The sequence below is a fragment of the Trichechus manatus genome, unplaced genomic scaffold, assembly GCF_000243295.1.
Source record: "Trichechus manatus latirostris isolate Lorelei unplaced genomic scaffold, TriManLat1.0 scaffold00212, whole genome shotgun sequence".
NCBI lineage: Eukaryota > Metazoa > Chordata > Mammalia > Sirenia > Trichechidae > Trichechus > Trichechus manatus.
In genome coordinates this window covers 79803-96517 of record NW_004444148.1, presented here as the reverse complement: position 1 = coordinate 96517, position 16715 = coordinate 79803, and the positions used below count along the sequence as shown (strand labels likewise).

At 40.4% G+C, this 16715-nt stretch overlaps 1 protein-coding gene across 1 annotated transcript in view; it reads right to left on the bottom strand.

Annotated features, from left to right (window-relative positions):
• C7 (complement C7) overlaps positions 1-16715 on the bottom strand; it is a 120177-nt gene that overhangs the window by 67521 nt on the left and 35941 nt on the right. The window contains 1 exon segment of the mRNA XM_023742497.1: positions 2727-2782. Coding sequence (XP_023598265.1) covers positions 2727-2782 — 56 coding nt within the window.

Below are 16715 nucleotides of genomic sequence, written 5' to 3'. Positions count from 1 at the left end.
GAAGGGGAGTCTCCCTGCCTCGCAGCTCAGCCTGGCCAGAAAGGGCTCCCAACTCAAGAAAACGAAAAGAAATCAAACAAACAATTCAAAACAAACAAACGAACAAAAGCCCTGGGATCCTACCAGCGCAGCAGCCCAAACCGGGAAGCAGCTCCACACTCAAACAGAGCTCCACAGCCCCTCAGGAAGAAGCAAAGATGGCGCATGGAGCCAGGTACTTGAGCAAAGGGAGGGGGAGGTGACGAGAGTCAAGTAAGACATCAAAAGAAGCAGAAAAAAAAAAAAAGCAACACTAGCAGCCAACAAATGGCACTCAGAGAGCCAGCTAGTGTGGGCTGGTGTTTCTGGACAAGAGACTGTGTCCGTGGGAAGCAGAGGGGGCCAAGTGTGGGTGAAGAAGGGTAGAGTGTGGGAAAGCGTATATCACAAATTACCAGAGCTCTGCAGCCCCTCAGGAAGAAGCAAAGATGACGCACAGAGCGAGGTACTCGAGCGAAAGGAGGGGGAAGTGGGGAGAGGCAAGGAAGAAATAAAAAGAAGTGGAAAAAAAGCAACACCAGCAGCCAACAAATGGCTCTCAGAGAGCCACCCATTCCGGTGTGTGGAATCCAAGCAGCCGCTCTTTCCTAGTCAAGAGACTGTGGCCACGGGAAGCAGAGGAGGCCAAGTCGGGGTGAAGAAGGGTGGGGGGTGGGAAAGCGTATATCACCAATTACTGGTTGTTTTGTCTCTCTCTGGAAGCTCCGTGAGGCTTCTTTCTCGTACCCCCTGTTTGCTGGTCTCCGATTGGAGTCCAAGATGGCAGATCCACACTGCGTTAGCTGGTAGGGGACCTCTGCATGAATCTCTCCTCGCTCTCCATTCTCTGTCAGTTTTCTCACTCCATTTGGTGCTTGGCTGAGTTCTTTATCTCTTCATTGGATGTTTTAGGGTTTCAGGATTGTTGTATTCTCTGTTTGGCTTAGTTTCTCAGATCTTTTCTGTGGAGGGACAGCGTGGTGCTTCTGCCTAGAGCGCCATTTTGCCGGAACTATTATTATGCTCTTTTAAGGCTTATCTATATGGGATCAAATTGACAACAGCAACTCAAAAGATTAGATAGGAACCTTAAGGGGCAGTGAGTTTACATAAATGGGGGAGGAACATCTTGAAAAAGGAGGATGAGAATAATTGCACAACTGGAAGAATGTAATTGATGTCACTGAATTGTGCATGTAGAAACTGTTGAATTGGTGTATATTTTGCTGTGCATATTCTGAACAACAACAAACACAAAAATAAAGTAAATTATATACATATTTTTAAAAAGACCCTATGAAGAGTGGAAAACTAAAAAATGGCAGAGACTAAATGGACAGGAAATTATTTTTAAATGCCCTTCCTCCACTCCCCTAACCCCCACCCACTTTTCAAGTACACACCCAAGCAGGAGGCAACTTGAGTTTAAACAACTGCACACAAATCAAGTACATGTAGAAAATAGAGTTGACTTAAATTGGAAAATAAAGAGTAAAGCAGGTTTCTGACTTCTCATACAATGCTCAGCTCTGGCCCTCTGGGGAAAGCTACCTGGGTTAGTCCTAAGAGATTCAGGAAGTCTTGCCTAAAACCATGCTCTTCCAAGGATAAAGGAACCAGGATTTCTGCTCTCTGGGTTTTGAGCACATTCTTAGACTTAGAGACAGTCAAGGTGATTCTCACCTTCCTTAAGCCTGTCAAGTTACCCTGAAAATACTGAGTCCCATTCCAGAATCGCGTGTGTCTCAGGTGTTTCTCTGCCACCAATCTTGCTAGCCTGTAGATTTTAACATTACCTCTGCCATATCTCTAATATGGCACCAATCATCCAAATACCTTAGGATTTTCGACGCTTAAACAATCTCAACTTACTCTTGTCTATTTTATGTCCAAGAGAAAGCCAAAGTCTTCCCCAAACCTCGAGGCTTAGCAAGGGAAGCTGGCTTAGTCTCATCTACCATGGCACCCTGTGCAGGCCTCTCTCAAACCCTTATCACATTCGTATTGAAATGAGCTCTTTCAAACTCTGAATCACCCAGTAGCCTCTCAGTGAAGTCTTATTCCTCTTTGTCTCCCTAGAACCTAGCACAGTGCCGGACACATGGTCCAAGAGTTGGATAAAATGAACTGAACTGGCTCTGTCCCATCAAACTGAGAATGAAAGCAAAACAAGGCCATGGGTGAATGATGATAGCTTTTCTTCCAGGACTCATGAGAGGATAAAACTATTTCCTTTAAAAACTCTCAGCCTTTGATGTCCAAATGATGTTTTGCAAAGATTATATTCAAAGACCAAATTCTGCTCTAGGGTTTGTGGGTCTGCTAGAATTCTCTGACTTTCAGGTTAACACAATGGTACTGGGCCAAGCAAAGACACTGATGTGTTTTTAATCTTCAAGTTTCTTCTTTATAGGGAAAAAAATTAAAGTAAAATAACAATAATAATAAAATACTCTTTTGTTATCCTTGCCTTTTCCAAAAATGTAGAAAGAGAAAAACTCTTGGAGGTATAAACAGACTCAGGATGCAATGGAAAAATCAAATCTTAATAAAGAATGGCCTAAGAATAAAAACATAATTTTTTAATTGTGGTAAATATATATGTAACAAAACATTAGCCATTTTAACATTTTTTTACATGTACAATTCAGAAAAACATAATTTTTGATAATTTCCACATACAACCAAAAAAAAAAAAAGAACCTCACCTTAAAAAAACTTGGAACTCGCCTATAAATCCCACCAAAATGAATAAGCTTAATGCCTGGTGAACAAAAAACAATAAAGCATTATTTTAGCTTGCAATTATTGAGTCGAAAATCAATGCATTTGTTAAGTCAAGATTCGTGAATTGGGAGCAGAAGAGAGTAAAGGAACCACAGGGAAGGCTACATGATTCTGTTTTCTTTTCAGTTTCTATTTTAAATAAAAGTTTAATACCATTTTGTTGGTCCCACGTCTTACTGTTCATTTCTGGAAAAACAACTAGGGGTTGGGCCAAGTCGTGGACTTCTCTCTAGTGCTGCGGATATGCAGCCTCAAACATTTCCTTAGCGAACCACCATCTTTGAATCTGTCTCCACTCCCCTTCTCTGCAATTTCAGCACCCATGTGGACACCCACAGGGGAGAAAGCCTGGAAGAAGTCCCAGTGCTGATTGCTGAGAAGCTAAAAGGGAAATGAGCTTCAAAGATGAGTAATCAAAAGGTGAGATACAGCCCAAGGCACGTCCTTAGTACTTAGCTCAGTGTTTAATACACCTCTGAGGCCTTTTGTGATCATCCTTATGTGATAGCATAAGCCTGAATATCAAGCTCTTAACTACTGAGCCACCAGGGCTCCAGACAGGTTGCGAAGCAGTGGTTAAGAGGTTGGCTGCTGACCCAAAGGTCGGCAGTTTGAATTCACCAGCCACTCCTTGGAAACCCTACGGGGCAGCTCTACTCTATCCTATAGGGTTGCTACGGTTGGAATCGACTCGAAGACAATGGGTTTGTTTTTTTGAGACAGGTTACAAAATGAATTTGTTTTCTTCTAGATCCTTCCACTAGCCTTCCTAGATCATCAGTTCTCCTATTAGGTATCTTCCTTTCAATTGTAAAATCCTACTTGCCTATTTCTGGTTCTTGTAGGGCCCTACAGATCTTTAAGCTTATTATGGTTATCCAAAGGGACAGAGAGGCGCCGAGGAGCTAAGTAGCCTGGAAATAGGTAACAAAAGTGGGGGAGGCTATGAATACATTAAGCACATAATTTTTATGTTCTTTTTAATTATAAACTACAGTTCATTATTTTGCCTTTTCACCATCATGCCTTTCCTCTGAGCCATGTTAACTCATTTTTATTCCTGTCCCTGGGAAAGCCTGTCTCCTAGCTTTACCAGTCACTCTCAGGCATTAACAAATAGCCACATTTTGCAGACAACAAAAATTCTAGAACAGTCTACTATTCAAACTACAATTTCTCATTCAGTGTAAAATTTTTCTCCTATTTCCAATTCCTGGGTGCCTATAATGTGAGAGGGGTGGGATCCACATCAATATTCCTCCACCTTGTTCTTCTCCTCCTCTTCCCCCAAAGTCAGAGCAGCAGGAGTGAGAGGGGCAAGAGTCAAAAACGCTCTTGCTTGGCTGAGCCAGTTGGAGTCAGCTGGTGGTGAATCAGGGTGTGTCGGGTGTTTGAGTGCAGTGCTGATTCTTTCCCTCGAGGAGTTTCTGTTCTTTGGATGATCCCCTAGTGGGGATCTATAACCTCTGTTCTCCCGCACAAACGATTCATGGCTTTGTTCCTCACATATGGCTCTCACTGGAGCCTACTTCCTGGAGGTCCTTTCCATACTGCTGATGTCTGTTGGGGTTGCTTTATCCTGCAAGCAGTCTCTCAGGAAGAGTCCGTGACAGCCAAAGTCTGGTTCCTCCCCACAGGGCCACATCCGGTCCATACCTGCACATGTCCTCGACCTGCCAAATTCTGGAAGCCCAGGCTGTTACTGGTACTACTAGGCTGATTTACTCTGCTACAAGGCAGGCCAGGCAGCCTGTGCCTTTAGATTTTCTCAAGCGTGAGTGTGTATCAGTCCCTATAACACCCATACTCCAAGGCACACAATTTTTAAGTATCTACTTTCATGCCCTGAGAACAGGGATAGCCTAAACATCACTAGACAGATTGGGGGCTACTTTGTTTATAATAATGCATAGACTATCCAGTATCTCATTTTAAAATGTGAGAGTACTGAGAACTTATTGTTCTTGGCCTTTGTGCCTCAGCCAAAACTAAGGCATTATGAAAATAAAAATGTTAACATCCCGTTAAATTTTTAACATTCTGTTACAAGCTTGTTAATGAAATTTTAGGGACTATGCTTTTAAGCAGAAGTATCTTTGCCACTATCTTATTTTGCTATATACATTCTCTTCCATACATGAATTCCTTACTCTAACCCATCAAAATCTGCTTATTACAGGCCAATTCAGGTCATGAGTTATACAGGCAGAAGCTGCTAAACCAAACTCAACCAAAGCCATTGCCACTGAGTTGATTCCAACTCACAGAGACCATACAGGACAGGGTAGAACTGCCCCTCAGGGTTTCCAAGTCTTTACGGAAGCAGACTGCCACATCTTTCTCCCGCAGCTGGTAAGTTTGAAACGCCAACCTTTCGGTTAACAGCTGAGCACTTAACCACTGCGCCACCAGGAAGCCTTCTGAATCTATTAGCCAGGAGAATTTCTTGAAAATTTGCTAGCTGGGTAGCTGAAAAGGAAGCCATTAGCATTCCTGCCTTTGGGGAGCTTATTTTCAAATGGACAAGCTAGAACAATCACAGATACATACACGTTACATGAATGACAGAAATAGACAAATATCTGAGCTGATTCTAAAAAAGGATTGCTTAGTGGTGAATGTATGGTAGATTTCCTCTGAGTCAATTTAACCAAACTGGAACTACATTTTCCAGAATTCCCTTCTCTTCTTTCTTATCATGGAATGAGCACTACCTTCTACCTCCTTCCTGTAGTGTGTTCCTGCTACAACCATTACCTCTAATCTTGTGATTCTCCCAGCGTTTCAAGTATGGTCACTTGTGTTTGTTTGTTGAACCATGAGCCCATTTTGGGTCCAAAATAAATGCACAAATTCCAGAAAAGTATGGAAAATCAAATCTAATTCATCAGCTTGTCCTAATTAATACCTTGATCAATAAATTCAGAACGTGCGGCACTGTATAGATGAATAAGAGGACAGATCTTTAAATCTCTTTACTTACATCTTTATTAGAAATAAATATGTACTTGCAAGTTCTCTAACAATAAAGAAATGTGAAGCAGCACAATAATGTGATGGAGTATTTACACAGCCATCATAAGCATGTTTTTATAGATTGTCCAAAAACAGGACAACATGCTTATGATATTAATGAGTAAAGAGATGCAGATACAGTTTGACAGCAATTTAATAAAATGTATTGTGTACATATTCACATAAAAGTCTGGAAAGAAATAGATTAAAACTTTAACAATTTTTATCTCTGGCTGGAGAAATAATAGATATTATTGCCTTCTTTAAATTTTAAAGTTATTTTTGCCATTAAGGTAGCATTATAGTCAGGAAAAGGAAATTGGTTTAAAGGCACAACCACCACCACAGTATAAGTGGTAGAAGACAGCTGACAACATCACATCAGCCCTGGATGTAGCACGGAAGCAGAGAGGCCCCAACCCACAAGGTCACTGTGCCTGGCCGTATACAAGCCCCATGTGAGGGAATGATGTCCTGTACCACAAACCCTAGGTTCAACACTGGGAGGATGGAGTAAGAGGCTGGGCCACAGCTTTTCTGCGACACCATAGAAGCAAGCGATCTCCCATCCAAGGGACACAGAGACAACCAAGGTGATTCTGGGACCACCTCTATGGTTTAGTTCACATGGATGCAAAGGCAAACCAGTCCTACCACCACCTCTAGCTTCACTCCCTCTTAAAAGGCCAGTCTTGGAAACCACTACTGGTTTCAGCATAAAAACCAGTTGCCATTGAGTTGACCCTGACTCATGGAGACCCCAAATCATGTCATCCCCATGTGTGTCAGAGTAGAACTGTGCTCCATAGGGTTTTCAATAGTTGATTTTTCCAAAGTAGATCACCAGGTCTTTTTTCCAAGGCAACCCTGGATGGACTCGAACCTCCAACCTTCTAGTTAGCAGCTGAGTGCATTAATCATTTGCACCACCTAGGAACTACATTTTCAGGATAGGATAGCCAAGGCTTCCCCAAGTTTTCCTTTTCTGAAGACTGTCACAGAAGCATGTCCTTTAGTTTTACTATAAAACTATAAATATCTACTTTCAAATGTAGATAGCAACTCTGCCTGCAACTTGGAGAGAAAGAATTGCTTTATTTGTTGATCTTCTATCATCAATTGAAAGATAAAAACAAATATATATTTTTTCTATTGTGCTTTAGGTGAAAGTCAAAGAGCAAATAAGTTTCTCATTCAGCAATTTATACACAAATTGTTTTGTGACATTGGTTGCAATCCCCACAACATGTCAACATTCTCCCCGTCTCCACCCCGGTTCCCCATTTCCATTGTTTCTGTTTTCCTATCCCTTCCTGCCTTCTCGTCTTTGCTTTTGGGCAGGTGCTAGCCATTTGGTCTCATTTACATGATTGCTCTAAGAAGCATGTTCTTTATATGTGTTATTGTTTGTTTTATAGACCTATATAATCTTTGGCTGAAGGGTAAACTTTGGGAGATAAAAGTATATTTATTATTGTAGCAGTAAAATACTACAACAATAAATGATTGAGTGCCGTTTTTAAATACAAAACAATTACTAAGATGTCTCATCATAAAACAAACAAGGAAACAGACTGACAGTTAATACAACTATCAGGAAAGAGTATGACTTTAGAAAGAACTTTATATTCTTTTAGAGCTAACAATTCCTCAATTTAAATAAAAATACAAGGCAGAGTATTAGAAATTAGATTATATCATAGTTCTAACTTTGTAGCATTACTTGCTGTTCTAGTATCATAACATTATACAAATTAACTTTGCCAGTTGTGTTTAATTTTGAATTATTTAACTCCACATAAGCCATGAGTTATTCAAAACTGGTATCTCACCCCTCGTCCAACCCCAGGGGAAAGTGAGCGTGGATTCAGTATTACAAATAGACAGCGTACTAACTGTGGGAGCAGTCTAAAGCTGACAGTGCTGAGAAATTGTTGTTCAAGCAATATAATTAAAAAATTTTTTAGTTTAAATACCAAAATTTGTAATAATAAAATTGCAATAATAATTTCAACTTTCTTTACATCCTAGAAACCCAGTCTATGATGGTGATGTCTGTCTTTGGCCTTGTCTTTCATTTAATAGCATTTTTTTTTTTTTTTAAGCATTGGCCATTTTGTATGACCAACATGAGTATTTGGTAAACCACTAGTTTCATTCTATCTACCTGTATCTTCTGTTCTCACAATCCTGGTCCTCTTATCCCGGATTCCAAATTCTAAAGTCTCAAGTCCTCAAATCCACTTTTATATGAGGTTCTTAGCCAGATAGATCAAATCATGGGGCCCCATTGCATGGCTCCATTTCAAGCACAAAAATACACAGATGGAATTTTCTCCTGAAGAAATAACAACAGTATTATTGTATTTCTTTGTGGCTGTCTTGGGATTTTCATAAACACTGTCTCCAATTCTTGATTCCCAGCCTTCTAAACCAGCAATTTAAATCCAAGATAAGAAAAAGCAATTCACTTTGGCTGAACTCCTAAATATATTCGAATAAGGTTTTTAAAAATCACCACTGCCTTTTGAGATAGCTTCATTTGCAAAAGGAATGAAATTATTATCTTACCTTCATGTTTGGGAAAATATTTGGGGCAGAAAAGAGGAGAAAATTTTCCTCTGTAGGCTCTGGGTGAGTTTTTCAAAAGCAGGATAAGCCCAGCAGTCAGCCTCCCTGTGTCTCTCCCTGATGTGGATTAACTTGGCACTCACATACAGAACAAGTCATCTTGTGACTTAGCTCCTACCCCAACCAGATTCTCCAGGGACACAAAGAGCCTGCCCCTGTACTTAGCCTATGTCTTAAAGCCAAATGCATTTTATCAATGACTTAGGCCTTAGTTAGAGCCAGCTGGGACTGTTTGGAACTATAATTCTGAGAATCATATCTGTAAATCAGAAAAGGCAGCAGCAAATGTTCTCAGATCAGTGTTTAAGTGATTTTCAACCAAAGGACATTCTGTATGTAAGGCAAGAGATAAGCCTCCTTCCTGTCTCAACTTCTGAACTAAGCAGATGTTTTCATGATTCTCTTAAACGGTGCTATACATCAGACTTTGAGATTAGTGGGAAAAAGATCTAAATGCAGTTCTTTCACTCAAAATTTAAGTGGAACATTCTGGAATGGAATTTTTTTTTCTTAAAAAATATAGCATAACAATACAATATGCAGCTCTTCATGCTTCCACTTTCATACCATGATCATAAAGACCATCATTTTTGCAAACACATTTGAGGGAATCACCAAATTTTCCCAAGAGCCTCCCTTAGTTTTTTGATATTTAGATCATTCTGTTGTATAGTTTTTATCATGGATCATCATCTTCACTTGTTACCTCATCTTATTCCGCCAGATCCTCATTTGTCCATGACTTTGCATTAATTCTAGCAGTTCTCCAACAACATTTTCATGATTTCATGAAATTTGCATCTTTTGCAAAATTTCAGATTTCCTGTTGAATTGAGCTATTGTTTTATTTGCATTGTTTGACAATCACTGCGAAGACATTATGGCTAGGATAAATATAAGTGTGAAGTAGGAAAGGAAATTTGAGCTGAGACTAATTTTATAAGTAAACAATCCATTAGTGGATATTTTCCAGGTTTAATGACTTTTTCTTCCTGTATCCAAGAACTTGGATAATTTTCCTTCCAAAGACCACTCTTCCACATCATTTGGTCAAAGTGTTAGTAATTTGTGTGTGAGAAACTTTTGCCACAGAGGACAACCCTTGATTCCTGAAAGAAATAATTTTTTTATTCAAATTCCACTGCAGGAATTCCAGATGTCATGGACTCTTCTTGGGTACTCAGTGGGCAATTCTTCCTTCAGTGGCTGTCGTCATATGGGTTCTCCTAGAAGCAGATTCTAAAGACAAAGATTCAATTGCAAGTAGTTTTTTTTTTTTCCTGAGGGGTGGGGAAGTGAGTCTAGGAAGGGAAGGAAGTCAATAAAGGGTGCTTTATCAAGCAAGTTACTATGTGGGCAAGGAGAGCTCAGTCCCAATGAAGAGCTTTGGGAAACAGTGCAAAGCAGGTGTCATTATTCCAACTAAGGGATAATGTTAAGAATAATTAAAACTCACCAAAATTTCAAGGTAAGTTTTATTCTGAGCAATTATTCTATATGCATATAAGGAGACCATTTTGATGCCAGAAAAAGCAAATGGCTCAAAGAAACTGGATACAATGCGGCTTATAAAGAGAAAAGAGGAAGAATAGAAGATCAATCATTATCTAATCTTAACATGGTTGATTGAACCCTGTCTTCCCTCTTTTGGAGCCCTGGTGGTGCAGTGGTTAAGAGCTTGGCTGCTAACCAAAACGTTGGCAGTTCAAATCCACCAGCTCCTCCTTGGAAACCCTATGGGGCAGTTCTACTCTGTCCTATAGGGTCACTATAAGTCGGAATTGGATAAGATAAAACAGGATAAGACAAGTTTACATTGCTGCAGAACAGGCTCTGGCAGGCTTTTGAAATTTGGGTCAGGCTTTTTATGGTTAATATTTGGTTTTGTGGATAAGAAAAACCTAAAAATCAAAGTAAGAGGTCTGTTATTAATTTTCCTATTCAACAGTAAGCATACTGGAGCATTTATTCACCAATACCCTGTCCATCATTGGTTAAGCAGCTTCTGGAGGCATTGACTTTCTGGCACTTTCAGCTTGCCCTGTGAGCAGGCTGAGCATAAACCTACAGCCACAAAAAAAGTCCTTATGTAGAGAGTTGCAGATATTTGCAGTTTTTTCAGTATTTCCCTTTCTCATGTAGAGGTAAATGCTGAGGGGGTATGAGCAGGATAGAAATAACATTTGCTACAATAGCTTTCCATTCATTCACTTATGAATTAATTTGTTCATTTTAAATTCAACAAATATTTCCTGAGGATATATAAGTGTGATGGGCTGTGAGCTTTGACAAGCAGAAGGGATGGTAGACGTCTTCTAGCCTTCTTTTTTCTTCATCCCTTATAAGCTGTAAGAAACATATCAGCCCGTTTATAGAGTATACTCAACCTAAGGGGTGATTCACAGGCATGTAAATGTAGCTACAAGCATTTAGAGCTTGAAGTGTTCAGCTCAGTTAGCCCATAGATTTTATAACTTTAAAAATTTTTTAAAAAACTACCTTTCTCCAAGTGTCTTGCACTCTCCCATCTCCACATCTTTGCTCTCACATAAACAGTGTGTCTTCTGTTTGGATTTTCAATGAAGGAGCCATTGGAACAAAGGCTTTAAATAGAGATGGAAGCCAGACTGTGTGAAGTCTGATCACCAACATAAGTTGTGTGGATTTTACTCAGCGTGCAGTAGGAACTCACCGGAAGTTTTTTAAAAGGATATGACAAGATCGAAGTGGTGTTTTAAGATGAGTGACACAGGAGTCGTGTGCAGATTACATGCAAGGGGTAAAGTGGGAAAGCAGGAAGAGTGAGTTGGAATCTATTTCAGTAGTTCAGACAAAGCACACTCAGGACCTCATTTAGGAAGGGATAGGCAAAAGAACTGGAAGAATTCACAAGTCTTTGTATCTGATTGAACACGGTTTCAAGTCTGATTGACTGAGAGAACTGGAAGAATTTAAGAACAAATTAAAGGAGCAGATAAGTAGGAAGTCAAAGAAGAAGAGATGTTTTGGAGAGGGGACTGTTTTTTTCTTTTTTGATTTTGGAGAAAACATCCAACATGTAACTTGAAATGTAGATCTCTTTGGGAAGAACTATGTGGATAGGAATATAGTTGGAGTCACTGGCATGAAGATATATTACTGAAATCATGGGAATATATGAGATCTTACAGAGACTGATCACAATGAAGTAAAACACTGAAAGAAATGCCCCTAATCAGGAAGCAGGAAGAAGAAGGAGTCAAAAGGAAGAGAGAGGTTACAGAAGGAGCAGGAAAACAAAAACAATGCAGTGTCAAGCCATTTCATGAGAATTTCAAGAAGAAAAGGTCAGTCAACAATGACAAATGCCATATGGAGGGCAAAGAAAATCAGTATTGAGGGAAGACCATGCCATTTGGCAATTAGGATATGGTTGATAAACTTAGAGCAGCATTTTCCAACATATTTGCTGCAGAACTCTCATGCTGCAAGACACTTCAAGAAAGAAAAAAATAACATTTGGGTAAAGTAAGTGTAAGAAACTGTATACTATAGAGCAGGATTTCTCAACCTCCAAACTATTGTTATTTTGGCCTAGATAATTTTTTGCTGTAGAGGGTCAATGAAAAAGAGGAAGACCCTCAATGAAATGTATTGACCCAGTGGCTGCAACAACGAGCTCAAACATAGCAACAATTATGAGGATAGCACAGGACTGGGCAGTGTTTCTTTCTGTTGTACATCACTATGAGTCGGAACCAACTCGATGGCACCTAACAACAAGAACAATTCTTTGCTGTGGAGGGGAGGGAACCATCCCATGTCCTCTGTCCTGTTTTGCTACATCCTGGTTACTGCCCCCAGTTATGATAACCAAAATGTCTCCAGGTATTGCCAAATGTCCCTTGGTTGAGAACCACTGTTACAGAGTCTACCTCTAGCAAATGCCTGACCTTGGAGATTCACAAAGCACAGTGCTTTGTATATTAAATGTTCTGAAAAGCTCTACACTGAATAAAATTTTTTTAACTTTGTTCAACCCAGAGTTTCCCAAATTTACCTGACTCCAGAATTTATATTTCTAATAACCCCCAAAACCTGTATTCCAGGGGTCATGCTTTGGCAAATGGTGCCTGAGCCAACAGTGGATCATAGAGGGAGAAGCAGATTTCTGCCTGACAGGGGGAGGATCAGCAAGGGCACAGACTTCTCCCCATCTCCTGCTACAACATACTCCCTACTCCCCATTTGTCCTCATTTGCTTTGGTGGCACCTCAAAAACTGTTAACATCCTTGGGCTCTGATGAAACTACAAGGTCACCGAGGGTATCAGGAAACTGTTCTGGTCCACCTCGGAGAGCTATTTGAAAACATTTTTCATTCACTAGCCATTTTATTATGTTCTGAATTGTCCCAACATATTCAGCTGGGGACGACTCTAGGGGCTTAAGACAACAAACTCACTGGAGAAGAGGAAAGCTTCCTTTTCTCTCTGACGTTGAACTGATCTGATCGGAATCAAACCGTCGGAAATTGGAGCAAAGAAGCAACAGTACCCCCTAGTGGCAGGCATGAGTAAAAGACTATTGAACTCAGCTTTAGGTTCTGGAGTTAAAACACCCAGGAGGGAGGGGGATGCATTGACCCTTCTTAAGCTCCCAGTCAAGGGCTCACAAAGCTAATAAGTACACCAGGTGGTACCTCTTGTTCTATTAAACAGTGTTCAAACACTGTCTGAACAGTTTGAGAATGAAAGGGGGCTGTCAGGAAAAGCCTTATTTAAAGGAAGAATTCAAATAATGATTGTTAAATGCTTTAGCATTACATTTAATGAGATGCTGCCTATTTCGGCTGGTAGCACTGCATTAACTGCTGTGATCTGTGCACTAATATAAAGTGAGGTTAGTAGAGTAATACTCCCTGTTGGCATCTAGTCCTTCATTAAAATGTTGTTTAAGATTTAAATAGATGAAGAAATATTTACATGACTTCACACTTTCCTTTTGGACAGATGTCATTGCCTGTTACAACACTGGACAAACCTCTGCACTGGTGGCCCTGATGGTTGCAGATGACAAGGATCAAATTACAATGATGAGGAGATAAGACATTTTGTCGTGATGGTTTTCCACAATGGTAAGTACTTGCTAAATTTAGAAGAAGTCCTGGATCTGTTAGGGTTTTGGAATGTCATCTGGGTTTTCATTTATCTATATTGTAGCAGTAGCCTGCAAGTCCAAAATAGATTTTATTTGGTTTAAATTTGAATTTAGTTAAACAGCTCTAAGAAGGAAGATATAGAATGCACAAACTTCAGTGGTTCTGCAACTGCATTATGAAAAATCCTGCAGAGGAAGAACGACTATCAAAGGATCAAATCATTTATTTGAGCTACACTTTAAACTTGGGGTGCCTGAACAGGGGGAAAAACGTCCGTCAAGAGCTCAGCATACAAAAGCCCTAAAGTAAAAATCAACCACTTTCAGAAAATATCAGGCTGTCCCATAAATCTCAAGCTTTACCCCCATAGACTATCTTTAAACAAGTATGTTTTACTATCAGATTCACCATTACGTATTCCACAGGGCAAGAAAGAAGTCGAAGTCTTGAATCCTGAAAACTCTTCAAATGTATGTTTAAAAATCTGGTGATGGAATAATTTGGAAAAGGATAGTGAGAATAGCAGCACAACCGGAAGAATGTAATTGATGTCACTGAATTGTACATGTCGAAACTTTTGAAATGGTACAACTTTGGCTATGTATATTTTCACCAAAAAAAAGTCCTCCAAGGTCAAGAAGGGAGAGTGTTGACATGTCGTGGGGTTGTTAACCAATGTCATAAAACAACATGTGTACTGACTGTTTAATGAGAAACTATTTGCTCTGTAAACCTTCATCTAAAGTACAATAAAAAAAAAATTTTTTTTTAAATCTTAGAAACCAGTGGAGGGCAGTCACAAACTCATAGTAGGAATTTTCCTGAGGGATGGTGAGAGACAGGTATCAGGCATTAATTTGCATTTCACTGGTACAGATATGTGCTCCAAGGCGGTCTGGGTTCAAATGTTGTGCAAGGTACTTGGTCTCACTGACCCTGTTTCCTTATCTGAAAAATGGAAATAATTGCTGTTGTTTCTGTTAGTTAGCATTTCGTCAGCTTTGACTCACGGCAACTTATATAAAACAGAATGAAATATTGCCAGTCCTGTTAGGATTGTTATATTAAATGAGAAAATTCAAATAAAGCAATTAGCACTATGCCTGACTTATAGTAAGCCTAGTCCAACAAATATGAGCCAATATGCAAAAGATTCGAAACAACACAAATATTCATTTATAGTGCATTGGTTACATAAATTTTGGCACACACATTAAGTAGACTATTATATAGCTATTAAAAAAAATGAACAGCTGGTCCGGCAAAATGGCGCTCTAGGCAGAAGCACCACACCATCCCTCCACAGCGAAGATCCGAAAAACTAAGCCGAACAGAGAATACAACAATCCTGAAACCCTAAAACATCAAATGAAGAGATAAAGAACTCAGCCAAGCACCAAATGGAGTGAGAAAACTGAGAGAGAACAGAGAGGGAGGAGAGATTCATGCAGAGGTCCCCTACCAGCTAACGCAGCGGGGATCCGCCATCTTGGACTCCAATCGGAGACCAGCAAACAGGGTACGAGAAAGCAGCCTCATGGAGCTTCCAGAGGGAGACAAAACAACCGGTAATTGGCGATATACGCTTTCCCACTCCCCACCATTCTTCACCCCGACTCGGCCTCCTCTGCTTCCTGTGGCCACAGTCTCTTGACTAGGAAACAGCTGCTACTTGGATTCCACACACCCGCACGGGTGGCTCTCTGAGTGCCATTTGTTGGCTGCTGGTGTTGCTTTTTTTCCGCTTCTTTTTATTTCTTCCTTGCCTCTCCCCACCTCCCCCTCCTTTCGCTCAAGCACCTCGCTCCGTGCGCCATCTTTGTGTCTTCCTGAGGGGCTGTGGAGCTCCATTCGAGTGTGGAGCTGCTTCCCAGTTTGGGCTGCCACGCTGGTGAGACCCCAGGGCTTTTGTTCGTTTGTTTGTTTTGAATTGTTTGTTTGATTTCTTTTCGTTTTCTTGAGTTGGGAGCCCTTTCTGGCCAAGCTGAGCTCCGTGACAGGGAGACTCCCCTTCGGCTTCCACAGATGTGCAGAGGGATCCCTGAGAGCATTTCTTTTTATGTTGGGTTTTTTTTTTTTCCTGTTTCCTTGGGGGCCTGTCTTGTTTTTTGTTTTTTTTTTAATTTGTTTTCTTTTCTTTTTCCTCTTTTTCCCTTTTTGTCTTTCTTCATTGCTCAGTTTCTTATCTCTCTATATCTTCCTTCTCTTTCTGTTCCCTGAATACCTGGAATTGTATACTTCTGCGCCTTCTGGCCAGGCTGTGCTGCAACACCTGAGAGCGACTTCCCCAGACCTCATAGCTACACCGGTGGGATCCCTGGGAACTTTACAGTTCTTTAACCTTTCTGATTCTTATTTATTCATTCTTTTCTTTTCTTCTTCCTTCTCTTTCTGTTTTTCTCCATTTCATAGTCTCTCGTCTCTCCACTCCAATGGCAAGCTCCCCTAGCATTCTTTTTTGTTTGTTTGTATGTTTTTGGCTCCTGTTCCTCTCTCCTCTCTACCACATCCATCTTGGCTCCACACATAACGGTCTCCCTGCTGCATCCTGCCTGCCTGCACTGTGCATTTGACATCACACAACCAAGCAGCACAGGCACGGCCTACTGGAACCTGCCCTGCACGGATTGCCGACCCGCTCTGGTGGCTGTAGTGGGCGCCACAGAAAACCTGTCCAGTGGCTCCTCTTCAGCTGGACCTGCCCTGACGTACCATATCTGAGTGATTGACCCTCCTAATTGAAGAAGGAGGCGAGAAGTATTGTGCCCACAGACGAACAGACAACAAAGAACACACAGTCTGCCTGCTCAGACATAGTCAAATTTTTTTTAAAAAAGGGATGAAACAAATAAATCTACAATCAATAATCAAGAAAAATAAATACTGAATGCCCCGAAGACAGCAGACAATATTAAAACATTTACAAAAACAGGACAGGATGGTTCCAGTAAGCGTCCAAAATAAAACACCAGATGACTTTCCTCTGGAAGAAAATGCACTAGAACTACATGATAGGGAATTCAAATCTCTAATACTCAGAATTCTCCAAGAACTGAGGCAAGCAGACAAACATGAGGAAAAAATAGACAAATTCATGGAAAATATGGACAAAAAATTGGAAGAAT